The 19,774-nt window shown below is 36.0% G+C and overlaps 1 protein-coding gene across 2 annotated transcripts in view; it reads left to right on the forward strand.

The window, feature by feature from the left end:
* Positions 1-19,774, forward strand: part of FBXO9 (F-box protein 9) — a 31,847-nt gene that overhangs the window by 5,126 nt on the left and 6,947 nt on the right. The window contains exons 3-13 of one of the 2 annotated variants that reach the window (XM_019658760.1): positions 467-511; positions 1,293-1,448; positions 3,435-3,492; positions 4,904-5,003; positions 7,046-7,179; positions 7,967-8,081; positions 15,484-15,602; positions 15,800-15,890; positions 16,659-16,754; positions 17,079-17,172; positions 18,760-18,911. In XM_019658760.1, coding sequence (XP_019514305.1) covers positions 467-511; positions 1,293-1,448; positions 3,435-3,492; positions 4,904-5,003; positions 7,046-7,179; positions 7,967-8,081; positions 15,484-15,602; positions 15,800-15,890; positions 16,659-16,754; positions 17,079-17,172; positions 18,760-18,911 — 1,160 coding nt within the window. The remainder of the gene's footprint in view (positions 1-466; positions 512-1,292; positions 1,449-3,434; positions 3,493-4,903; positions 5,004-7,045; positions 7,180-7,966; positions 8,082-15,483; positions 15,603-15,799; positions 15,891-16,658; positions 16,755-17,078; positions 17,173-18,759; positions 18,912-19,774) is intronic. The other variant, XM_019658761.1, reaches the window with a different exon arrangement.

A 19,774-nucleotide genomic window follows, 5' to 3' on the forward strand; every position in this document is an offset into this window, starting at 1 on the left:
CGACTCATGGCAGCCCAGCTCCAGGTTGAGCTGTTGTTCAGCATCTTAGCTGTGGAGGGCAGTGTCACTGACCCTCATATGTGGGATCCAAACTGGGGCCCTCTGGCATCCCAAGCCAGTTCTTAACCACCGTGCCACTTGGCCGGCCCTATGATATACCTTTTTTAAAAGAGCCAGGCCTAACACAATCCTGTTGGCAATGGATCTTCTTTGAGAGGAGGGGCATCCTGGGTTGGGTTCCCCAGAAAGGAGACTAGGAGGTGGGGAGTACCATGTAGGAGGTTTTTTAAGCAGTGCTCCTGGAATCAACAAACACCATCATCAAGATATAAGAGGGTGCCAGAAAAATGTATACACATTTTCAGAAAGGAAAAACCTGTATTTAAGTTGTAATACTCAATGTATACCTATAACAAAAGATGAATATAAGTCATGTGTATACATTTTTTTTGCCCCCACCCTGTAGAATTGTTTGTCACCTCAAGAGGAAGGCAGGAAAGCTGGAGTTGGGGTGAGTTGAGCTACTGTGCCGTCTTAATGGACCTCTGTAGTTATTCCTGTAGAGGTTCTGAGGATGGAATAACCTTTTAGAGCCTCGCTTTTTCAGTCGCTGATCACTTTACATTGATCAGTCTTTAGGTAGGGTTCACCTGGGAAGGGAGTTATGATCTTTCTGAGACAGTAGCCAAAGGGGGCTGACATCTGAGGGCTGTTTTTCAGTAGGACTCCCCAGAGCTGGGGCCGTTAGTGCTTTATTCCTGAAGGGGCTCTGGGCACACAGCAGAGTCCACTACACAGAGGACTTCACTTTTCCTGTATTAAAAAAATGTGTAATGCTATATATTAGAAAAAATATTTCCTTTTTTGAAAAAGAGAATGTTATTAAAAGAAATACTTTGGGCTTGCTTACAGAATTTTTAGCAGTACCCTTAACATCTACTAGGTGATGTATTCCAAGTAAACAAATGTTTGAAAGCATCTAAGTTCAGACCCTAAGTAATGGCTTATATTTTTTATTCTAATTAAAATTTGGTTTTCCCATACTGTTAGATTTTTCCTGTATAGACAATCTTATTGTAGGCAAATTTTCATGATTTCAGAGTCTTAAGCAGAAATTATGTTAGAAGATAATAGCTGTTTAATGGTATTAACTTAGTAATTTAAAAGACTGTTTTCTGGTCTTAAAATAAGTATGTATGTATGGAAATTGTTGTTGGACCCATTGACAAGTTGTTCCAGAGTTGAGCTACTCTTCCTCGATGACCAGTCCTAAAGTACTTTTCTCCCCTTAGGCACAACTCCAGATGTTCCGAGCTCAGTGGATGTTTGAACTTGTCCCAGGTGTAGGCTCTAGCAATTTAGAAACTCGATCTTGCAGAGCAGCAAGAGGTTCTTTTCTGAAAGCAGGGGATATCAAAGGAAAGCAAGAACTGGCAAAAGAAGAAAAGTTAAGTATTATGGACGTTGTACTTGCACAATTTTTGACAAGTATACCAGTTTATCCATCCTTCACTACTACTTCTGTGTACTTTGGATGATATCACCACTCCTTATGGGTTTCTGTCCTGCAGGTATGCTATCTTCATGGAACTATCTTTGGTAATTTATAGACCCCTGAGATTCGCTTGGTCTCCAAAAGATTGATGCCCCTGAATTTATTATAGAAGCCCAAAAGGGGGAAAAAATTACTCAAATATTAACACGATTCCAAAGGTCTAAATGCAGTATTTTGTTATATTTTGAACAAATTTATAATTCCTTATTCTGGAATATTTTGAAAGTGCTCACTGAAAAAATTTTGAATGCTGTCTCACTGTTCACATCTTGCCTAGTGCTTATTCACATGAAGTCGGCACGGCACACCATCTTACTTTTCATTATTCTTCTGTTCCATAGAGGTTGTCATCTTTACACCATCAGATCCAAGTTTTTGTTTACAAGCAATTTGTCGTTAAATAATTGACATTACCATGATAACTGAAAACTTCCACATTCATTTTGTTTTATTTTAACTTTGATAATAATTACAGATTCAGAGGTACAGGGAAGTCCTCTACACCCTTTTCCCATCCGCCCTCGAGAGTGGCATCTTGCATAGCTATTGTACTAGGAAATAGACATTGGTACAATCCACAGGGCTTATTCAGATTTCCCAAGCACGTTTTTTGTGTGCATGTATATAAATAGTTCTGTTCAATTTTATTACAAGTGTAGCTTCATGTAACCACCACCATAATCAAGATACAGAACTGTTTTGCCATCACAGGGGTCCCTTATAGTTACACTCTCTCTTCCCTCCTTCCTTGCTGGCCATTCCTCACTACTGGCAACCACTAATCTGTTCTTCATGTCTATAATTTTAACATTCCCAAAAATATTGTATAAGTGGAATCATACACGATGTAACCTTTTGAGATTGGCTTTTTTCACTGAGTGTAATTCCTTTGAGATCCATTAACATTGTTGTGTGTATATGAATAGTTTGTTTCTTTTTATTGCTCAGTAGTATTGCATGTTATGGATGTACCCCAATTCTATTCACTGGTTGAAGGACATTTGGGTTGTTGTAAGTTTGGGCTATTATGAATAGAGCTGCTGTGACTATTTCTGTGCAGATTTTTGCATGAACTTAAGTTTTCATTTCTCTGGCCTAAGAGTGCAATTGCTAGGTTGTATGGTAAGTGCATGTTTGGTTAAAAGAAACTGCCAAACTGTTTTCCTGGGTGCTTGTACCATTTTATGTTCCCTCCAGCCATGCAAGAGTGACTCAGTGTCTCCTCATCCTCATCAGCATTTGTTGTCATTCCTTTTTAATTTTAGACATTTTGATAGGTGTGTAGTAATACCTCATTGTAATTTTAATTTGTATTGCCCTAGTATTTAATGATGCTGAATATCTTTTCATGTGCTATTTCCCATCCTCTCTATGCAGTAACAGTTTGTCTCTTTCTAATTAGATTGCTTATGTTTTTACTGTTGCATTTTGAGAGTGCTTTTTGTATTCTAAATACAAGTCCTTTGTTGAACATGTTGCTTATAAATACTTTTTGTCAGTTTATAGTTTGTCTTTTCATCCTCTTTACAGGGTATTTAGTAGAGCAAATTTTTAATTTTGATGAGGTCCAATTTATTAGCTTCTTTGGATTGTGCTTTTGGTGTTAAGTACGAATAAGCACTCTTTGCTTACTCCTAGGTCTCCTGAGATTTTTTTTCTTCTTTTTTTTTTTCCCCCCCCAAAAGTTTTACATTTAATCCATGGTCCATGTTCGAGTTAATTTTTATGTAAGATGTAAGGTTTAGGTCAAGGTTCATAATTTTACCTGTGGATGGCCAGTTGTTCTAGCACCACTTGTTGAAAAGTCTATCCTTCCGCCATCCATACTCATTTTTAATACCGATTTTCAAAAATTGTTTTTCACTGTTTATTTTTATAGGCTCGAGAGCTCTTCCTGAAAGCAGTAGAAGAAGAACAAAATGGAGCTCTTTATGAAGGTAAAAACTCAGGGCCCGGGATTATATTGTCATGACAGTTCTAAAAGAACAACTCTGTTACTGACCAAATTTTTTTTACTAGAATGTATTTGGTATAGAACATCAGTCTTTCTATATCCTAAATTGTTTTTTAAAAAATCAAAATGAAAACTGTATTTCTGCATAACCTGTCTCTTTCTAAAAAATATTGCTGGGAAACATCATATTGGTAGGATGAGTAAAATAATTGTTTTCTACATTTAGGTTTTAGTATTTATTCTTCATTATTAAAGTCTTAAAAATATTGTCACTCATTTAAAAATAGGATATGCTCCTTTTATAGGTGAAATTACTTCAGGGAAAGGGAATATTAAAGATAGATTGAGAAATATACACGTTTTCTCAGTTCTCATTTGCATTATATACAAAAGAATACCCTTTAACTTTAATTGTTTGTTTTACTTAACTAATAGAAACCCATAAGTAAACAAAGTGATGGGGCTCTTTACTGTTTTGGGTTTGTAACCGGGCTTTAATTTTGTGATAGTAAAGTTGACAATTGGAGCATGGGAAAGACACTTGTGCTTGGATTACTTGAAAATGCCCCCAAAATAACATTTCAGAATTAATGAATTGGCAAATTTCTCCTAGTGATATTTTTATTCCGAGACATTAAAAGGGTCCAATTAATGTCCCTCCATAATCTTCATTACTTTGTGAGATTCCCTTCTCCATTTAGTATCCAGTAATTCACCCAGAGTAAAAGAACATGGCAGAACATATTGAATTGAATAGATTTCATCTAAGAGAAAAAGAACTAGTTGGCCTTTACAGCCCCAAGTTCTATTGGTATATCTCCATGGAAGACATTATTAAATATTGTAACTCTAAGTTCCCTGGCCAGGAGATTTACTTAAAAACAAATAGGTTTTAAAGGTTATTCAGTTAAATAAGAGGGAGCTGGACTAAAGGAAGTTGCATTTGAAGAATAAATTCCGAAAAACTCTTCTCTTTATTCCACCCATTAGGAAGCATTTGATTTTCCTTAACTCTGCGTCCTAGAAAGAAAAGCTTGCTTAAAAGTGTTTTTGTTGGGGCTACAGCAATTGCATTTTCAAAGTTCAAAGAAAAACAACCACATATGATCACTTTTGACAATACATAAGAGGCTGAGTCAAAAGATGGGAAGGGCTAAAAGACAAGAGTAAATGCAACATCTCAAGTTTCTATAACAAGTTAGCTTTAGGAAAAAGAAAAATTATTTCAGACTAGTAAGGTTTGGAAGTAAGTTTGTTCACTGAACTACTGTTGCATGTAGAAAAAGGGGATTTGACTGTTTGTAAAGAAAGTTACCAAATTAAACCACAGTTAAGGCTAAGGAAATGACAAAAATGTGTGGTCATAGCTAATTTAGCTTTATTTCTTCTTTTAGCCATCAAGTTTTATCGTAGGGCTATGCAACTTGTACCTGATATAGAGTTCAAGATTACTTATACCCGGTCTCCAGATGGTGATGGCGTTGGAAACAGCTAGTGCGTATATAATTTGATAGACAGTAATACATAGTTTGTTAAAGTTAAGCATCTTTTCCCTGTTGACTTTTAACATGTTAAGATGATGGTGCTAATTCTGTTAAGTTATATAATCTTTAGCATACAGATTTGTTTGTAAAGTTGTAGAAATTTTTTAATTAGGGAAATTTTAAGATTAAAATATAGAAATGCACATTTTAAAAGACATAACAAAAATAAGGTGATGAAAGAATTATTTTATAAAAGCAGGGATTACTGAAAAGAGTAAATTAAAGGGCCTATTTCAACTTTCTGAAACCTATTTAAAGTCAAAACTATTAAAATGTAATTGAGCCAAAGTTAAAAAATGTTAATAATGGTTGAAATTGGGTTATGGGAACTATGGAATTTCATTATACTAGCCTTTCTCCTTTTGTATATGTTTGAAACTCTACATTTTTTTCTTTAAAAAAAAAAAGGCTTTTCAGTTTATTAGGAAAATACTGAATTATAACAAGACATTTATTATTCTCTGAAGGTATGTAGGTAGACTAGAATTAAGACTGACCTTGGTTTAAGAGCACAAGTGCAAGATAGAAGCACTCCTAAAAGAAATCATATTTCATTGTATAGATGCTACTTGAGTCAAAGTCATGACGTAGCATTGATGGTTTTATATGGACACAGATCAAGAGAACATATTTTTAAGTCAGTACCTTTGAAGCTGTTTGCAAAACAGTTATAAAATTTTTTTGGCTTAATCCCTTTATCCCCAAAAGCTCAATTTGCTGATATTAGAAGGGAAAGGAGCCTGTATTAATGAGATAATGTCAGGTTTAAATGAGCAATACATAGAAAAATAGAGTTTTGGTAATGAGATATATTATCTACTATATTACATTATTACCTCTGTCATGAAATAATTAAGAAGTTATCTTTATCGATGGCTTATGTTTATTGCCGGTGTTTGTTAACTGCTTGTAGTATTAACACTTGAGCTTTGAGTAAGTCATATTGAAAACATCCCAGTGAAGTCAGTATTAATTGCGTGTTTGAAGTTTTGGGCTAATAATGTTCACCAAATTAGATTTAACAGTGTGAAGTACTTCATACTCAAAAGGAATCATTTGGGCTTTTTCTAAGCCGTTTATAAATTTGGGTAGAGCCATTTGGACCCAGGTTTTCTCCAGGTTTATAAATAGACTCCAAGTGCTGTAAGAAGGTTTGTATTAAAACATTAAAGAAACGTTTCTCTTCTCTGCAGTCCCTTTATACAAACCTGATGCTATGAAAGTTCCTTAAGTATACAATCGTTTCTTTCTCTTATCAGATCTAATGAGCTCTAAAAGTCTGTCTCTTTGCTGTTTTTTTTTTGCCTTCTGTAAAACATTAGTGCCCTTGAGTCTATCTAGCCTCAACAACACAGTTTTCTAACCTCATCCTCATCCAAGACTTTTTGTAAGTCTGATCATTTTTAAGGTTGCTTTCAGCAAAAATGGAAAGCTAAATATTTTTCTAAGAACTATTTAAGTACACATTTGTTTATTTTGGTAGATGATATGTGAACCCTGCTAAGATTTTTTAAATTACACACTTAACATCTCTAAAGGAAGGGTGATAAGGCACATCTGTTAGAAAACCCTTGGTAAGTAAGTACCTCAGATGACATCTGTGTATTTGATTTTTATCCAATTAGGGTGGATTATGGTCACTTAAAAGAATATATTTACACAAGATTTAAAAAATCACTTGAAATTATCTTTTTCACTAACACATGAAATCTCTACAATAAAATGAATTAAATCTCAACACCTGTATCCCAAAAATTCTAATTCTTTCTGGGTGGGAATTAAAATTGCTGAAGCTTTTTTCTTCAAAAGACTTTGTATGGTACTCCTTTGCAAGGCAGGATAAACTTTTACCACATCAAAGAAAAAAGGAAGAAGTTTGCTTTTAGATGACTTTTTCAAAAGAAGGTTTGAAAATACTAAGAAAAATCAGTTTCTAAGCTTTATGTTTATAGACTGAGGCACTTAGTTTATTCACCTCCCTTCTTTTTTCAGCATTGAAGATAATGATGATGATGATAGCAAGATGGCAGATCTCTTGTCCTACTTCCAGCAGCAGCTCACATTTCAGGAGTCTCTGCTCAAATTGTGTCAACCTGAACTTGAGAGCAGTCAGACTCACATATCAGGTGTGAATTTGTGCTTGTTATGACTCCATGAGAAAGACTTTCACCTCAGATTTTAGTTTTCCAAACTTAAAAGGTCAGATAACTTGCCAGAAAATTGCACTATTTCAAAGTATGGTTGGAGATCTAGTTATAATTACTGTTTGTGTATAGTAATAAGTTTTTTCAAAGGCTGACATAGAGCAGAATTTGTAGTCCAGTTGTTCAAGGATGCCACACTTTTTTCAGTGAAGATCTAAGAGGGTGGTATCTGAGTTGTTGGGGTGGTCCTAAGAAAATTAGAGGACTACTGGTAACATCAGGTTTTAGCCAAGTTGGACAGTAGTCCTGAGATGGGCTGAATATAGGCTGAATGTTTAAAAATGAATGTTTTCTCTTCTCATATGTTAAGTTGTTAGTTATGGGACTTTTCAGAGGAGGACAATTGAAAATTTTCAAGAAGATGAAAATAGCTTTTTACTGTTAAATGTAATACGGATCACACATACCCGTAGACTGTTTTCCTAACACTTATTTTAATATTCCGTGGTGGCAAAATCTTCCAAGGGAAAGGGATGCTTTAAAAAAGTAGCTTCAGATCTATTCTATACTGGAAAAACAAAGCTATTTGTGTGTTGATGTTAGTTAGGAACCATTATTACCTTTGGGTAGTTAAATACACTCATGCTTTACATCTGAGCAATACTGAAGGTGTGATTTATCAGTTTCTAGGAATAAATAAAGATACCTGCAGCAGTGACAGTAGAATGACATATGGGAGAATCCCTGAAAGGATGATTTTCTTTTGCAGTGCTGCCAATGGAAGTCCTGATGTACATCTTCCGATGGGTGGTGTCCAGTGATTTGGACCTCAGATCATTAGAGCAGTTGTCGCAGGTGTGCAGAGGATTCTATATCTGTGCCAGGTACTTGTTTTTTAAAACAACTCAGGCAGTGGTGAGAAAAGGGATTATAGTCTTTTGTCAATTTTGATAAAAGAACTTGATGGGTGTTCTGGGTAAAAGGCTAGAATGAACAGTTTTGCTAAGAGGTACATATGTGATTTTCTCAAACTACTTAGCACTTAAAGGCTAGAGTGCACTAGGTTTCCAGGGTATCGAATAATACGTAGAACAGGTACAGTCACACATATTACTTCCATAGGGTAGTTTTAGTTTGCATGCTAGTTTAGCTGATTTGGAAAAAAAATGATGCTTAAAATAATACTCAAGTCATTTTCACAGTAACTCTAAACCCATTAAGTGGTAATGATTTAAATTTTGATTACACTAGAATTTTCTTTTGGCCCATTAAAAGTTATCCTATACTTTAAAAATCATGCTATGTGAGGAATAATCCTCATAGTTTAGTATAACATCATTTGAGACTAGTAGTCTTTCATGGGCATCTTATGTAAAAATATAGACTTAGTCCTTAGCATCCAGAATTTTTTTATAACTTTAGTTCTTAAAATTCAGATGCATTATTTTTTTAAAAACCTGAATTCATTTGGAGTCTCATATTTTGGGTAAGCCTTTGAATTGCTTGTAGCCTTTGTTTTTCAGTGATTCTATGTACTATTCTATTTAATAAGTACCTGATAAGCAACTAATGGATTGCCACCAACCTTTTAAAATTGGGGTCTCTAGCACTGTTACTCCATTAACTTTTATTTATATATGAGAAAACAAAGAGGGAATTGATTAAGAAAACATTTTCAGGGATCAAAATTTATGTTATGAAATAAAAGTACTAATTGGTAAAACAATTTTAAATACACATTGCAACGTAAGTTTGGGGGGATCTCTTTGCAGTCTGGCTCCAATATAAGTAGTTTTTATGTATTTAAAATAATATTTAAGTTATAGGTGTAGTTAAAAATATTTTTAGCTGTATCCGAGTCATGTGAATAGTCAATACATCTTTTACTTCGCTTTTTGCACTAATCCCATAACAAAGTCTTATTGGTGCTACCTTCAAAATGTATCCATACAATCTGACCACTTTACTTACTCCTCCAAAGTACCATTCTGGTTCAGCCACTGTTATGCCTGGTCTGGATTATGGCAGTAGCTTTCTGCATGGTCTCCCTGCTGCCAGTCTTAACACCTGAAGCAAATTTTCCATAAACTACCAGAGTGATCTTTTTTTGCCTTCTTTTTTTCCCACCTTCTCACTCCCTACCTTTGGCAACCATCATCTTGTTTTCTATATCGGGTCTGTTTCTAGTTTGTTTTGTTTATTCATTTGTTCTGGTTTTTTAGATTCCACATACTAGAAGTGAAATCATATGGTATTTGTCTTTTTCTGTCCATTTTACTTAACATAATAACTCTCTGTGTGCATCCACATTGTCGCAAATGGCAAGTTTTCATTCTTTTTTAATTTCTGAATATCTGTGTGTGTGTGTGTGTGTGTGTGTGTGTGTGTGTGTGTGTGTGTGTACGTGTACACATACATACATACCACTTCTTCTTCTTTATCCATTCATCTATTGCTGGACATCTAGGTTGCTTTCATATCTTGAGCATTATTGGTAATGCTGCACTGAACATAAGGGTGCATATATCTTTTCGAATTAGTGTTTTTGTTTTGTTTGGAAAAATACCCAGAATTTTCAGAATTGCTGCATCATATGGCAGTTCAATTTTTAATTTTTTGAGGAATTTCCATACTGTTGCATACTGGCTGTACTAATGCACAGTCAAACCAACAGTGTACGATACGAGGGTTCCCTTTTCTCCATAGCTTCGCCAGCCCTTGTTATTTGTTGGTTGATTGATGATAGCCATTCTGACAGGTGTGAGGTGTTATCTCATTGTGGTTTTAATTTGCATTTCCCCGATGATTAGTGATGTTGAGCATCTTTACATAGGTCTGTTGGCATCTGTATATCCTCTTGGGAGAAATGTTTACTTAGGTCTGCTGCCCATTTTTTAAATTGGATTGTTTGTGGTTTTTTGATGTTAAGTTGTATGAGTTCCTTATATATTTTGGATATTAACCCCGTATAGGGTGTATCATTGACAAATATTTTCTCCCATTCAGTAAGTTGTCTTTTTGTTGATGGTTTCCTTCGATATGCAAAAACTTTTTAGTTTGATGTAGTCCTATTTGTTTATTTTTGCTTTTGTTGCCCTTGCCTGAGGAGACATATCCAAAAATATACTGCTAAGAGCAATGACAAAGAGTTTACTACCTATGTTTTCTTCTAAGAGTATTATGGCTTCAGGTCTTACATTTAAGTCTTTAATCTATTTTGAGTTTATTTTTGTATGTGGTGTGAGAGAGTGGTCCAGTGTAGGTTTTTTTTCATGTATCCAGCTTTCCCAACACCACTTCTTGAAGAGACTGCATTTCTCCATTGTATATTCTTGCCTCTGTTGTAGATTAATTGACCATATAAGTGAGGGTTTATTTCTGGGCTTTCTATTCTGTTCCATTGATCTATGTGTCTGTTTTTGTGCCAGTACCATACGTCTTGATTATTATAACTTTGTAGTATAGCTTGAAATCAGGGAGTGTGTACCTCCCACTTTGTTGTTCTTTTTCAAGATTGCTGTGGCCATTTGTGGTCTTTTGTGATTCCATATAAATTTTAGAGTTATTTCTTCTAGTTCTGAGAAGAATGCCATTGGTATTTTCATAGAGATTGCATGGAATCTGTAGATCGCTTTGGGTAGTATGGTCATTTTAATGATATTAATCTTTCTAATCCATGAGCACAGTATATTTTTTCACTTGTGTCCTCTTCAATTTTGTTCTTCATTGTCTTATAGTTTCCAGAGAACAGATCTTTCACCTCTTTGGTTAAATGTATTCCTGGGTATTCTAATTTTTTCAGTGTAGTGGTAAATGAGGTTTTTTTCCTTAATTTCTATTTCTGATCTTTTGGTTTTGGTGTATAGAAACGCAACAGATTTCTGTATATTGATTTTGTATCCTACAACTTTACTGAACTCATTTATTAGTTGTAGTAGTTTTTTGGTGGACTTTGTAGGGTTATATATATAGTATCATGTCATCTGTAAGTAGTGACCGTTTTACTTCTTCCATTCCAATTTGAATGCCTTTTTGGGATTTTTTCCTACTTCTTGAGGTAGGCCTGTTCAGTATGAACTTTCCTTTTATAACTGCGTTTGTTGCATCCCATAAATTTTGAAAAGTAGTGTTTTCATGTATCTCAGGGTTGTTTTTTATTTCCTCTTTGATCCATTGGTTGTTTAGTACCTTGGTATTTAGTCTCCATGTATTTGTGTTTTTTCCCTTTTTCTTCCTGTAGCTGATATCTTGTTTCAGGCCATTGTGGTCAGAAAATATGCTTGATATGACTTCAGTCTTCTTGAATTTGTTGAGGAATGTTTTGCAGTCTATCCCGGAGAATGTTCCATGTGCAATTGAAAACATATGTATTCTGCCATTTTTGGATGAAATGTTCTGTAAATGTCTGTTCAGTTGATCTGCACTAATGTGACATTTAAGGCCATTATTTGCTTATTCATTTTCTGTATGGATGATCTGTCTATCCATTGATGTGAGTGTGGTATTAAAATCCCCTATTATTGTATTATATGTGTTTCTCCTTTTATGTCCATTAATAATTGCTTTACATATTTAGGTGTTCCTATGATGGATGTGAGATATTTACAATTGCTATGTCCTCTTCTTAGATTAACCCCTTTATCATTATGTGATGTGTCCTTTGTCTTATTTTACTTTTATTATTGTTTGTTTTAAAATCTGTTTTGTCTGATATAAGTATTGCTACTCCAGCTTTTTTTAATTTTTATTTGCATGAAATATGTTTTTCCATTTCTTCACTTTCTGTCTTTATATGTCTTTCAATTTGAAGTGAGTACCTTGTAAGCAACATATAGATGGGTCATGTTTTTAATCCATTCAGTCTGTGTTTTTTTATTGGAACATTTAATCCATTTACATTTATAGTAATTATTGATAAGTGTGTATTTATTGCCATTTTGTTTGGATTCCTTTCCCTTTATTCTTTGTATATCTTTTGTAGGTTTTGGCTTGGTTACCATGAGGTTTATGTACATTATTCTATATCTATAGCAGTCTATTTTAAGCTGATAAGCAGATAAGCATTTAAGTTCAAATATTTTCTATAAAGACTACATAGTTATTTCTCCCCTCCATGTTTATGTTATTGATGGCCCATTTTAGATCTTTTTGTGTTTTGTGTCTCTTAACTACTTATTGTAATTTGAGTTGAGTTTGATACTTCTTTTCTTTTGACCTTTGTAGTAGCTTTTTAAATGTTTGATTTGCTGTATTTTTTAAAATTTTGGCTTTACCTGTTGGATTTTTTTTCTTTCTCCTATTACTTATTTCTGGTTATGTCCTTTCCTTTTCTGCTTAATGAAGGCTCTAACATTTCTTGTAGAGCTGGTTTAACGATTTTGAACTCCTTTAGTTTTTCCTTGTCTGGGAATCTCTTTATCTCTCCTTCAAATCTGAATGATAACCTTGCTGGGTAACTTATTCTAGGTTCCTTTCAGCATTTTAAAGGATGTCCTTCTGTTCCCTTCTGGCCTGTAAAGTTGCTGCTGTGAAATCAGCTGATAGCCTTATGTGGTTTCCTTTGTATGTAATTCATTTTACTCTTGCTTCCTTCAAGGCTATGTTTTTATCTTTAACTTTTGCCATTTTAAATACGGTCTGTCTCGGTGTGAATCTCTTTGGGCTCATCTTGTTTGAAACTCTGTGCTTACTGAACCTAGATGCCTGTTTCCTTTCCCAGGTTAGGAAAGTTCACAGCCATTATTTCTTGAAAGTTTCTGTTCCTTTCTCTTTTTTTCTCCTGGGATCTCTATAATGTGAATGTTTGAGGACTTGATGTTATCCCAGGAGGTTCCTTAGGTTTTTTTAAAAATTTTTTTTTTTTTTTTTGCTGTCGTGATTTGTTGATTTCTACATCTGTCTTCCACGTCACTGATCTGTTCTTAATTAGTTAATCTGTTGTTAGATTTCTTCCAATGTATTTTTCATTTCATTTATTGTATTCTTCAGGTCTGCCTGCTTCTTTGTTATACTTTCTAACTGTTGAAATTCTCCTTAAGTTCCTCTATTCTATTCTCAAATTTGGTGAGCATCCTTACGACCATTTCTCTGAATTCCTTATTAGGCAAATTATTTATCTTCATTTCCTGAGGGTTTTCCTTTGGGGATTTTTCTTGTTCCTTCATTGGAGAGATATTATTTTTTCATTTTGTTTGCCTTTCCATGTTTGTTTATATGAATGAGACAAAATGGCTATTTCTTCCAGTCTTGAAAAAGTGGCCTTAAGTAGAAGTGACCTCCGTGTAGGCTGTATGTGCCGGGTGTCTTTGGCAGGCCAGTAGGAGCTAAGCAGGGGCCTGGACAGGACACTGGCCTACCGAGTCAGACGAGCTCGGGTCGGGAGGCCAGGTGCGTGTAGTAATGCCCTGTTGATCCTGCCTGCTCCTTTTATTCAGGGACAAAATGGGCTTGGGCGATGTGTCTAAGAACGTGCTGCAGCAAACTTGTTGGTAGGCCAGATCACCTGGATAGAGCCCCCACCCATCCTGTGGAAGTGGAGGGAGACGTAAACAATGGCACTCACCCATACCTCTGACTCTGGAGAATTCCCAGTCTCCAGAGAGGTCCTGCTCCCCAGCTTTCTCTATAATTTCTCTCTTGTTTCTTGTACAGAAAGTCGCTTTGTGTAAAATGATCTCTGTAGGCTTTATGTGCCTGGTAGTTTTGGGAAGCTGGTTGGAACTGGGTTGGCACTTCCAGAGCCTGGAGGACGGGCTTATGAGACTAGAGTGGCTCCCTGTGTGGGAGGCGATGCCCTGCTGTTCCTGCTTGTTCCCTTTGTTCCGCGGCAAAGGCCCAGCAGTGTAGCTGGTACTGCACTGGGATGATCTTGCCAGTAGGCCGAAGCACCCAAATGGAGCCCCTGCCTGCCCTGTCGATGTGGAGGGGAATTAAAACAATGGTGCTCACCAGCTTCTATGGCCCAGAAAGTTCCCGCAGTTTCCCAGCCTTCTCTATTCAATCTCTATCTCCTTTCGTTCTTCAGCTGTTCATGCAGCCCTCCGTTGTCTCTCAGGAGTGATTGGTTTCCGTATTTGTGTATACTTGAGTTTGCTCATGGGAGGGGCTGAATTCAGTGTCCTCCTATGCCACCACCAGCTCGGATCTCTCCCAGAGTGATTATTTAAAAGCATAAGTTGTGGAAGGTGGGTTTTTTTAGACATTAGTCTACCATCTTTCCTAGCTGCCAGCATCTAGAATAAAGGACGCTTTTCTCCTCACTAACCCTTGTCACTCTAGTTTTTGGGCTCTTAAGGTGGCAAGCAGCATCGAACCTGAGTTCAGTAACAGCGTAATTGGATTTAACAACTGTAATTTAGCTTGGGACTTTTTGAAACCTTGATAGCTCCGTTTGCTGTACATTTACTATGCAAACCAGTTTCAAGTGTTCTGTTTACTTCTGCCTAGTCTGGCTCTGTGACTTGGGAGAGGTTTTGCATCTATATGGGATCCACTACAGGCTCCAACTTAAATGTACATAACCGCCTTCCCCACCCCAGTGGACAAAGTCGAACTCAATAGAAAACCCCACTACAGGCCGAAGCAGTTTACATCCTGGTTAGAAAATGTAAAACTTGTGATGAAACAAAGATTTGATGCAGTAGTTTCCAGCAGGCTCTACCCAGTCGACCCCTTCTCTTACTTTAATAAATAAAAAATATAAAAAATAAAAAAGCCCAAGTCATGCTCACAACCCTGCAGTGGCCTCCATCTCACTTAAACAGCCACTTCCACCTGCAAACCACTACTTAATCTGCCCCTGACTACCTCTCACATTATGTAGTCTGTACTTCACCTTGCTCGCTTTGCTGCAACCACAAGACTCTTCTTGTTCCTGTGGAGCACAGCAGCCACAGTCCTGCCTGGGACCCTGCGCTTGCTGTGGTTTCTCTGCCCAGGATACGCTTCCTCGTCACTATAGACACATGCCCAGAGGGCCCTTTCATGCCACTGTATCTGAAAACAAACTTTATTTCCCAACCACCATCGTCCTTGCTTGTTTACCCCACTTTGTTTTTGCACTGAGCACACTATCAGAAACTTTCTTTGTTTATCTAGTTTTTATTTGCTTTCCCATACATAAAAAAGCAGGGACTTTGTCTTTTCAGTGGCACTCAGGACAGTGCCTGGCAGCCACTCAACAAATACTTGCTGAGTAGAGGGTGGCAGGAAGCCAGAATGTTTCTTATGTCTGCATCTAGGGACTTAGCCTTTTATATGGATTGATGTTGTGCCTTTATTACCTAGGGACCCTGAAATATGGCGTTTGGCCTGCTTGAAAGTTTGGGGCAGAAGCTGTATTAAATTTGTTCCATACACATCCTGGAGAGAGATGTTTCTAGAAAGGCCCCGTGTTCGTTTTGATGGTAAGTTGAATCCTTTAGAATTCAGGAGAAATAGTGATCTTTCATGCTGATTTTGATCAATACACACTCTTAGTTTTCTTACCAGACCTAAGTACTGAAACCACAATAAAAATGAAGCTGGAAACGTGCTATTTGATTATAATTCTTTAAAATTTTTATTTTGTTCTGAATTTTTTTAAATGTTCTTTTTTTTATAGGAGTGTATATCAGTAAAACCACATATATTCGTCAAGGGGAACAGTCTCTTGATGGTTTCTATAGAGCCTGGCACCAAGTGGAATATTACAGGTACAACTGTAGTAAACTGAGTGAGTGAAAAATTCTCTCTCTCCAAGTATTAGTTCATTAGTTATGGGATATCTGTTCTGTGGCTTTTGCATTGATCCACAAAATGGCCCTCAGTATTTTTATCCAATCTTATAAGAGAAAATGCAGTCAAAGAACCAATGGGTTACAACAAATTGTTTAATTTCTCTTAGCCTCTAAATCTAAGAATCATTTTACGTTTTAGAGCTCTTCCTTGTCTTTTGCCCTAGTTGTATTCACTTGCCTTTTCAAGTGGCTTGTGCTCTTATTCAGCCTTATTATTCATCAGATATTACTGTCGGTGAGAAGTAAGTATTGGGTTGTCGGAAAAGTAACGACGTATTTTTTCTGTTTTTCATTGCAAAAATGTGTCATGACTTTTCCAACAACCCAATAGATATGTTAACCACTGTATATTATTATGAGATCCCACTTTTATTTGACATTAATTAGTGCTTTAGGAAAAAACATACAGAACTGTAATAGAGTAATATTTAATCTAATTTTTTATTCAGTGAGTGAAACTAAAAGTTCAATTGTTCCCTCTAAAAAAGATAATAAAATGCCTTTAGTTTTTTGTTGCTGGCCTCACAGGTTGGCAGACATGTTGTAATGTTTTGCCAGTTCTTTGGCCCATGGTATTTCCATTTTGGTGTCACAGATACAAATCGGTTTAGGTACCAGTAAATAAGGACATGATTTATACTCTATGTGTGTGTGGTTTTTTTGGTGTTTTTTCTTTTTACACAGGTACATAAGATTCTTTCCTGATGGCCACGTGATGATGTTGACAACCCCCGAGGAGCCTCAGTCCATCGTTCCTCGTTTAAGAACTCGGAATGCCAGGTAGTATTTTTCTGTTATTTTCTATCCAGCTCACATTTTATATGGTTACTTGTAGTCCAGTGCTTTCTTAATTTACTACTGGATGATTTAAAAAGCAATCATTGGGAGGGCATTTGTGACAAATACCAATTCCTGGCCTCTCCCTAGAGAGTGTACTTCAGCAGGTCTCTGGGGTCTTGGAAACTAGGTTTACTCACATCCCAGTTGATTCTTCTCAGACAAGTTGTGTAAACACTATTATAATCCATTACTTCCCGGATTACTTAAAGACACATAATAACTGGTTAATAGACTTCGATTTAAAGTACATTTTTTAATTTTTAGAACTGATGCAATTCTGCTGGGTCACTATCGCTTGTCACAAGATACAGACAATCAGACCAAAGTATTTGCTGTGATAACTAAGAAAAAAGAAGAAGTAAGTATGCGCGGTAGAATTAACGGTTTTCTTTTTATTTTAATACCCTGTTCATTCAAGCATTCTTGATTAGAAAGGATAAAGAGATACTGTTTCATTATTTATACTGTTACACAAAATGTACGTTGACTTACAGCATATCTCTGAAGAGAGCTGGAAGATTTTCCAAAATGTGGTTATTTCTTATTGAATCAGTTTGTTTTTCTCCAAATGGCTTCTTTTTCTGGTCCAGGTTTTTCACATATGAAAATGTAAATCAAAATTCCTGTAAAATAACTAGTAAAATCATGCCTGAATATGGTTTTTGACTCATTTTGAATCGTAAGGGACTTTCTTCCTAAATTAGCTCAAATAGATAATTCTTTCATAAAGATGTTCTTACAGAGAATTTCAGTTTCTTCTGGAAATAAGCTAATATAAGATAATTTCCTTCTTCCTGTTCTTGGAAAAGAAAAAAAAATATCTAAACATATATGATCACTGAATTATTACCTTCTAGAGGGCTTTAAACTCTTTTAACAGATTGAGGGCCAAATTTTTTTTCACAACCTTTCTCAATGTGCATTTTCTTCAATTCTGGTTAAAAACGATAATGTATACCCAAGAAGTCAGTTGTGAGGGAGTTGGAATACTTGTCCATTGCTTTTATAAATGATTATAAGCTTTGAAAGAAGGTTGGTTTCCTGGTATTGAATCACCCTCTCTTCTCTAGCATCATGTGTCAAGATAGGGCAGGGTTTCTCTGTGAACCCTAGTCCTATCACCTTGTGGCCTTCTGTTGCTGGCTTCTCCGCCTGGCTCTGGTAGGCTTCTGGAATCTGGGGCAGCAGTCTGAGGGGCAGAGATAGTTGCTATGACTATGACCTTGGCCATGAGTTTCCTGAGATCAGAACTGGGGAGTTGTGAGGCCCTTGTTTCGGTTTTATCTAACAGAAGAGTTTAGGAAATCCCACATAGAGCAATCGTTTTCTCTTCAGAATATAATACAGTGAAACCATATGTAATGTTAATATTGTGTTTTTAGCAGCAGTATTTGCAGAAGTATGATTCTAATGAATTTTTTTCACATCTGTTTCTCCATTGACTATTTTACTGTTATTGCAAAAAATCAGTTGTACTCTGTGCTTTTTCTGCAGCTTTCACCACTGTATAACTTTCTCACTAGAAATTCCTAAGTGTTTTTAAGTAGAAGGAACTACTTCAAGGAAGTATTTCAGGAAAGGCTTCAAGTTGGGAGACAGTTTGTATTGCCATCTGAAACTGCTGTGTAACTTTGGTTAACTCGTTTGACCTTCCTTCAGCCATTAAATAACAATAATGCAATCGTATTTAGTAATTGCATTATTGTGATGATTAACTGAGATGATTAAGGAAATCAAACCTTATTATATTTTTAGAGTGCTAACCATTTTTTAAGACACTCATGCACATCCTCATTTGATATCCAAGACAACTCACTATATGCAGATACAAAGTTACTTTTAGTGTCACTCTTGCATAATATGTTCCTATAAATATTTGTATACACACACGCATAACAGTGAGGTGAGGTTTCACTATATAGGTCATGGATCTTTTCTTTTACAGAAACCACTTGACTATAAATACAGATATTTTCGTCGTGTCCCTGTACAAGAAGCAGACCAGAGTTTTCATGTGGGACTACAGCTGTGTTCCAGTGGCCACCAGAGGTTCAACAAACTCATCTGGATACATCATTCTTGTCACATTACTTACAAGTAGGTGAATGCAATAAAAATACCAAGGTTATAGAATAAATGAGTTGATCGTGTCAGGCTTAGGAAACTCTCACATAGGTTTTTAATTCCTCAGAGTTAACATTACAGAAGAAAAGCAAAGTATACTAAGAAAATGGCCAAAATGGGAAAAAAGTGAAAGTGGGCCAGGAATTGGAGCATCCGGAGCTCTCACCAGTGCCCATGGGCATGTGAATGGGTACCACAACTGTGGAAACAAAAGCATCACTCCACAAGTAGGATGATACTCCGTCACTAAGCTGTTCACGCACCAACTTACACACAGCAGTTTCAAAACACCAGATCTTTTTGCTTCTCCCATGTTTCAGTCTTAACCATTTTTCCTTTCTTTCCATTTGGTTTATCCTTAGGGATTACACACTGATTGTAATAAAGTTGTAGTTCGGAAAGTAAGTCTGCTAAAAAGATCTTATGTATTTCAAAGCCAAATGTATTGGGTGGTTCCTATGTAAAGCTTTTTGTTCTATGAGTTAGGATTTTTTTTCTTACATTTTATTTTACATAATCATGCTTAATATCTTTAAATGTTCTTCAAAAACGTTATTTTCAATTACTACAAATGTATTCCACCATTATCCGTTTTTTATTTCCAACATTTTATTATGAATAATTTTAAACATACAGAAAAGGTAAAAGAATTTTACAGTAAAGACCTATATATACACACCACTGTTAACATTTAACTACACTTGCTTCCTCTATCCATTGCTCTATCCATCCATCGTTTTTCTTTTTTTTTTTTTTAAGATTTTTATTGGGGAATTGGGGGGATGGGAACAGCGCTGGGGAATTGGGGGAAGGGGAACAGACAAGTTGCTGTCGTT

Source organism: Hipposideros armiger, unplaced genomic scaffold, assembly GCF_001890085.2.
Source record: "Hipposideros armiger isolate ML-2016 unplaced genomic scaffold, ASM189008v1 scaffold_288, whole genome shotgun sequence".
NCBI lineage: Eukaryota > Metazoa > Chordata > Mammalia > Chiroptera > Hipposideridae > Hipposideros > Hipposideros armiger.